The sequence below is a fragment of the Vigna umbellata genome, chromosome 1 (assembly GCF_029865625.1).
Source record: "Vigna umbellata cultivar VRB3 chromosome 1, Vumbellata_1.0, whole genome shotgun sequence".
NCBI classification, from domain to species: domain Eukaryota; kingdom Viridiplantae; phylum Streptophyta; class Magnoliopsida; order Fabales; family Fabaceae; genus Vigna; species Vigna umbellata.
In genome coordinates, this window is record NC_142165.1 from 80,105,538 (window position 1) to 80,112,468 (window position 6,931).

The following is a 6,931-nucleotide window of genomic DNA, read 5'->3' on the forward strand; positions in this document are numbered from 1 at the left end:
TAAGGTGAGGTTTGCACTCACTTATATACTTTAAATTGACATTATCTCTAGTCGATGTGGAACTTCTAGCATCATTAATGTTAGTAATTTGGGTTTATATATATATATATATATATAATATATATATATATATATATATATATATATATATATATATATATATATAATCATTAAATGAGTTACGGTTATTATATTTTATTATCCAATTATAAAGTGATCTAATTAGGTAAATGTGGCTAACGACATATATGTCATGAAAGGATTATTGTGTAAAGACCATAAGCAATATTTTAATTTGTTAAGGGACAAAATTGAAATATTAAAACTTAAGAAAAGTAACCGACAGAGGTTATATAAAGGGTTATGGTCCTCCTTTGTGAGTTGCTTATATAAATTGTGTTTCTTTCTCTTCATCCTTATTAGAGGAGAAAATCAAGAGGGAATCTAAGGTACTCTCCAAAAGAAACATCAGAGATCAATCTATGTTGATTATTAATTATTCCAAATGACTAATGATTTAGTACACTTTCATTTTCTATTCTAAAGAGGATTGAAAACTGCTCTATTTTGTAAGGGTTTGTTACTCATTAATTATTAATTTGTGACTCATTATCTAACAATTAATATCAGAGAATGTTAGTTAGTTTATGATTAATTGGCATGAAACCTAATTTTGGTTTTCCTCAATTTTATGAAAAATTATGTATATGAAATTTGGGGTTTTTTAATTGATTAAAATTGTGCTTCATGAAGAGTATAAGTTCATGCAAGACAATAAGGTTTGGGAACTTGTCCCATTACTAGAAGGTATGAAGCCCATTGGTATTAAGTGAATATTTAAGACCATGAGGGATTTTAATGGTAATATGGAGAGGTATAAAGTTTTTCTTGTGGCAAGAGGGTTATACTCAAAAGGAATGAGTTTGTTATTTTAAAGAGACTTTCTCTCCAGTTTCATCGAAAGACTCTTTTAGAATAATAATGACTTTTGTTGCACATTATGATTAGGAGTTTCATCAAATGGATGTCAAGACAACGTTTCTTAATGGCAACATTGACGAGATAAATAATGCAACTAGAAAACTGTGTCAGGAGACCCAAAGTATACGGTTTGCAAACTAACAAAATCCATTTGTGGGCTAAAACATGTATCTCATCAATAATACCACAAATTTCATCAAGTTATTATCTCATTTGGTTTTGAGATGAATGTTGTTGTTGATTATCTGTATCACATTCAATTGGAGCAAGTTTATTTTCCTAGTTTTGTACGTTGATGACATACTTAAAGGTTTTAGCGTGAAGGATAATAAATCAAAGGATTATCTAGTTGCTAAGGGAGAGGAGTTTAGTCTCAATCAATGCCTAAAAGGAAATTTAGAAATTCAAGAAATGTAGAAGATTCCATATGTTTCAACGTTAAGGAGTTTGATGTATATCCAAGTATCTATGTAATCGGATATAACATGCATAGTTGGGGTTTTAGGTAGATATTTAAGCAACTCAGGAATCAATCATTGAAAAGCAGTCAATAAAGTTATGAAGCTTTTTTAAGAGAACAAAGTTTTATAAGCTCACGTATATAAGGTTAAACCAGTTAGAGATCATTAAATATTCTGACACAATTTTGCAGGATGCCAAGATAGTTTAAGATCCACTTCAGGTTACAATTTCATGATAGTTGGTGGTATGATTTCTTGGCCAAAAACAAATTCTTATGAATTTATCCACTATGGTTGTACAATTTGTAGCATTCTATAAGGCATCAAATCAAGGTATATGGTTGATTTTTATCATAGGACTGCGTATTATGAAAGGAATTGAAATACCACTTAGGTTATAATGTGACAACAAATAAATTGTTAAAGAAAGGGTACATAGTGAATGGATTTCCATAGAACACTTAGGGAAAAATTCATTGACGGTATACCCTTTTAATAAGGCTCTTACACCCAAGGTCTTTCATGAGCATATTGCTCAAATGGGTGTTTTATAGTTTAAGGAATCTTTGATTCAGTAGGAGTTAGTCATTTTTGTGTGTTTCTGTTCTATGTTTGGTTTTCATGTATGCATACATTCTTATGGACACTTTTTTAGTTTAATAAATATATGGTTTATTAATTAGAAATTGCACTCTACATATTAACATATTAAGGTTATTGCATTGATCTCATTGAGATAAAGTAAACACCATTTGAAAATAGGCGTAATTTTCATATTACATATTTCACGATGAATCCATGTCATTTGGTTCTGTTAGCATTAGTGATCATTGTCAGGTTTGATTACAATTGATACAATGAAAGTTCTACTTATGGATATAATTAATATAGGATATCTTTTGGATATACTTAAGACATATAATGACAATTTTGAGCAGATAAAGTCTAACACATTTATATGAATTTATATGGATATATATATATATATATATATATATACATACATATATGTTATATATATATATAATATATATATAATATATATATATATATAACACATATATAACAAATCATTAAATAGGATCATTATATTTTATTAATCAATTATAAAGGAATATAATTAGGTAAATGTAGTTAAGGACATATATGTCATGAAATGATTATTGTGTAAAGACCATAAGCAATATTTTAATTTGTTCGGAGATCAAATTGAAATATTAAAACTTAAGAAAAGTACACTCATATTAATCTTGTTTCTTTCTCTTCATCCCTATCAGAGAAGAAAATCAAAAGAGAATCTAAGATAGTCTACAAAAAAAGGAAGATCAAATACTAGGTTGATTATTAATTATTTTCAATGATCAATTCTTCTATGCTTTTAGTTTTTTGCTCTAAAACAAATTGAGAATTGCTCTATTTTTTATGAATTTATTTCTTGTTAATTATTGATCTATAATACATAATCTAACAATTAAAGTATTATTTAAAAGTACATGTTCAAGAATTTGGATTCAAAGTTATGAAAATATAAAGACTTATATGATTATAAGTAAATGGAGCCATTATATTTTTCGGAGATAATCATGTTTGATGTGTAAAATATTTTGTCTTACTGAACTAAATAAGTACATAATATAAAACATTAAAAACTAGTTTATAAAATCCGCTTGACATACTGCCAAACCAAAGCGTTTTATTACTTATAAGATAAACAAGATGATAATTAGAGTTAAATATATTTTTCAATCTCAAATTATCATAAATAATTATATTGTATCGTTTAAATCGAACTATAAAACGTTTAGTATCTGCACGCACTTCATGAATCATGAAAATTATGTACAACATTTTCTTTAGCAAATAATATATATATATATATATATATATATATATATATATATATATATATTATTAAAATCATATAATACATCTAATTAACGGTGTATAAAAATTATATTATAGTTCATTATGTAATTTTATGTGCTATATATAAAATACTATTTATATATAAATAGTATAAATAGTATTTTATATATATATATAGCACATAAAATTACATAATGAACTATAATATAATTTTTATATACCGTTAATTAGGATGTATTATATGATTTTAATAAAATTTAATAACAAAATATTTTATAATTTATGGAACACAATTTTTTATAATAATTTGGTAATAAAAATAATATTTAACTCTTATAACTATAAAATAGTTTAAATCTATATTTATTAATTTGATGTTATGAGATTGAGTTAAATTTAATTGTTTTTATAATATCAAAGTTTATTTTAATAGTATTTCTTAGATATAGGTTTTATGGCTTAATATGAAACTCTCTAAGTAGAATGTAAATATTATTATCTTATAAACTTATTTCTAAAGTTGAATTGCTCTTAAATAAAATTTTCAATATGATGTTAAAATTTATCTTAATGAAATTTATTCGAACCCTTATATCTTCTATTATGACATCTTGATTATGATTTGTGAAGTTAGATTCTCACGCACAATATATAAATAAAATACGAATATTAGTTACTAAACTAATAGTTTTATGATATTGAATTAAAATTAAAGTTCACAATTCAATATTTTATTTTATTTAATGTTTATATATGAGCTACTCACATAATGGCAACAAACTGCATCAAAATCATGATTACTTTTTAAAAATAACGTTAGCATCTTTTTCTCTAATGAGGAAAGTTAAGATTGTATTCATTACCTAATACGTAAATTTCTGTCCAAAAACACCATCATTTGCACTTGCAGATAAGAACAAAATTTGTTACAGGGGATATTATTTAATCATTGAAAGATAATATAAATAATTTGTTAAATAAAGTTGATCAGTTTAGATTTTCTAAAGTAACGCAAATAAGAAGCACTAAAATATATATAATATATATATATATTATATATATATATATATATATAAACAAGTACAGATGTGAATATCTTAATTCAAAAGAGATTGTTATTTAACTCCTAAAATGTGAGTTTCAATATATTTTTTTATATCTGTGAAATGGATATGTATTATTAATAGGTCAGAACTAATGTTAAACTATACATAAATCATTCAGTTAAAAACGCGTGTCATTATCATTTATTGATACAAATATTTATAGCTGTAAAGCTCATTAATTATTTACTTTTTTAGAAAGAAGAATTTAATGGGATGCATATTTATTAGGATTTGAACGCACTAAAGATCATAAACATGTTTCTTCACTATTTATCAAAACCAATAAATGTTTTTTTACTAAACTTTTTTATTAAAAATCAATTGTTCACAATAAAACCTGTAATTTTAATGAAAATTATGACCATTTTTTTAACATTTAAGTGATTTTTATTATGTGCGTATATAAAAATTAGTATATTTGAGATAAGAGTTTTGAGAAAAATGTCTTTTGCTATCATAAATGTTAATCTTTCGAAAATTACCATTAAATGAAAAAGCACCTAAATGAAAAACAAAATATCCAATAAAGAAAAAATAATTTATAACCTCTTTACACCTAAAAGATAAATTGTTATTGGCTTCATTGACGCCAAAGTTTATTTACATCTCTCAATAATAGATATAATATAATTTATTAAAATTGCATTTATATCAGCAAAAATTAAATTACACACACACACACACATATATATATATATATATATATATATATATATATAAAGAATGAAATAAATTAAATGAAAGTGTTTCTAAAATCATGGTAATTAACATATCTAGCGGGAGCCTAAGGTATAGTATTTTAGCATAATTATGATGTTAATATATTTGTTGTGAGGCAAAGTAACTGCATTGTGTTATGGTTAATCATCATCATTCATATCTCTCTTGCATCTTCTGCTGTAAGCTCTCTCTCTCACTTGTATATAAACGTGTCTTCTCCATTCTTCTGATTATCAAATCTGCTCTTAATTTTTTTCTTCTCTCTCAATCTATCATGCTCTTCATGTCAGAAGATCAAAGTTTGTTGCATGATACCAACTTATTGTGGGAAAAAACGAATTCACAAAAGCAGAAGAATGAAAAGGTCGAAGGTCTCATGAATAAGAAGCGAAATCGAGAGCTCAACAAAGTTAGCAGTGCAGAAGGAAATGCTGAAAAGAGTCGCGAATCTGATCACGAAATGCATATATGGACTGAGAGAGAAAGGAGAAAGAAAATGAAAAACATGTTCGCTAGTCTTCATGCATTGCTTCCCCATCTTCCTTCTAAGGTCAAATATTTTCAATCGGATTCGTTTTCATTCTTAGGTTACTTCGTTTCCCTCTTTCTCTAAGGTGCTTCGGTGTTCGATCATGATTTTGCAGGCGGATAAATCAACGGTCGTGGATGAAGCAGTGAGCTACATCAAAAATCTTGAGACAACCCTGGAAAAGCTTGAGAAGCAGAAAGAAGAAAGGGTCCGATGTGGGCCCACGTTTTGGAATGAGTCATCACCGTCCATGTTCACTGCTCGGGGACTTTCTTCTGATTACGGCTTTTCGAACGCGATTATGGGAACTTCTTCAAACGCACTTTTATTCCCTGCACAGCAGCAGCCCGTAGCTTTTGATAAAACGTGGGCCTCTTCAAACATGGTCTTGAATGTTTGTGGAGATGAGGCCCAATTCTGCATTTGCGCGGCCCATAAACCAGGTCTCGTGTCCACCATAGTTTATGTGCTTGATAAATACAAGATAGAGCTTGTATATGCCCACATTTCGTGCCTTGGGAATGGAAATGCAATCATGATTCAAGCTCACGTAAGTTTCAAACTCTCATGCACTTTTCATTTATTATTTCTGTAGAAAACTAAACGTTTATAATTATTCACACGCAATTTCCAAATTATTAAAAATGATTTTTTTTAAATTTATTAATTACTGTAGCTTTAATAAAAAAAAAAAGTCACGCATTCACACATTTACTTTAAAAGAATTCAACATTTTTCTTATACTTCTTTTTTCTAATACACAAGCATTCTATATTAACATGAAATTAGGGTTACTTTAACTTATATGAAGTTTTTGATGATTCAGGGAAAACGAGCTTCACATCAGTTCCTGGATGCAAATTCAGTGGAAGAAATTTACAGGCAAGCTGCCGGAGAGATTCTTCTATGGATCGCTTAAACCTTTGGATCGAAACACTTATATTATTATTATTATTATTATTATTATTATTATTATTATTATTATTATTAGTATTAGTATTATTATTATTATTATTATTATTATTATCTGTTTATGTAATTACTACTTTTTCTTAAAACTAAGTGGGATTTTGTGGCTTAACTTCAGCTATTATGAATATATGTTCAAATATTGTTGTTTAAGGTTTAAACTACATATATATGTTTATTATCCAAAATCAATGAATAAAATATTTAAATTTATTTTCAACGTTTGTAATTGTGATTTTGTAATTAATATGTAGTCCTAAAAAGTAGTATTAATTTTAGATCTTCATATTTGTTTTAGT

At 26.5% G+C, this 6,931-nt stretch overlaps 1 protein-coding gene across 1 annotated transcript; it reads left to right on the forward strand.

Annotated features, from left to right (window-relative positions):
- Window positions 1-5,408: 5,408 nt before the first annotated feature.
- Window positions 5,409-6,591, forward strand: LOC148206525 (transcription factor bHLH95-like). Its single transcript, XM_088113725.1, has 3 exons — window positions 5,409-5,684; window positions 5,779-6,213; window positions 6,490-6,591. Exons 1-3 carry the CDS (start codon window positions 5,409-5,411, stop codon window positions 6,580-6,582), a joined length of 804 nt encoding a protein of 267 aa, XP_087969851.1. The 3' UTR covers window positions 6,583-6,591.
- Window positions 6,592-6,931: the final 340 nt, after the last annotated feature.

Coding starts and splice junctions, on each gene's coding strand:
- LOC148206525 (XM_088113725.1), top strand. CDS start 5,409: ATGCTCTTCATGTCAGAAGATCAAAGTTTGTTGCATGATACCAACTTA. Junction 5,685..5,778: donor TTCCCCATCTTCCTTCTAAG/GTCAAATATTTT, acceptor ATGATTTTGCAG/GCGGATAAATCAACGGTCGT. Junction 6,214..6,489: donor CAATCATGATTCAAGCTCAC/GTAAGTTTCAAA, acceptor TTGATGATTCAG/GGAAAACGAGCTTCACATCA.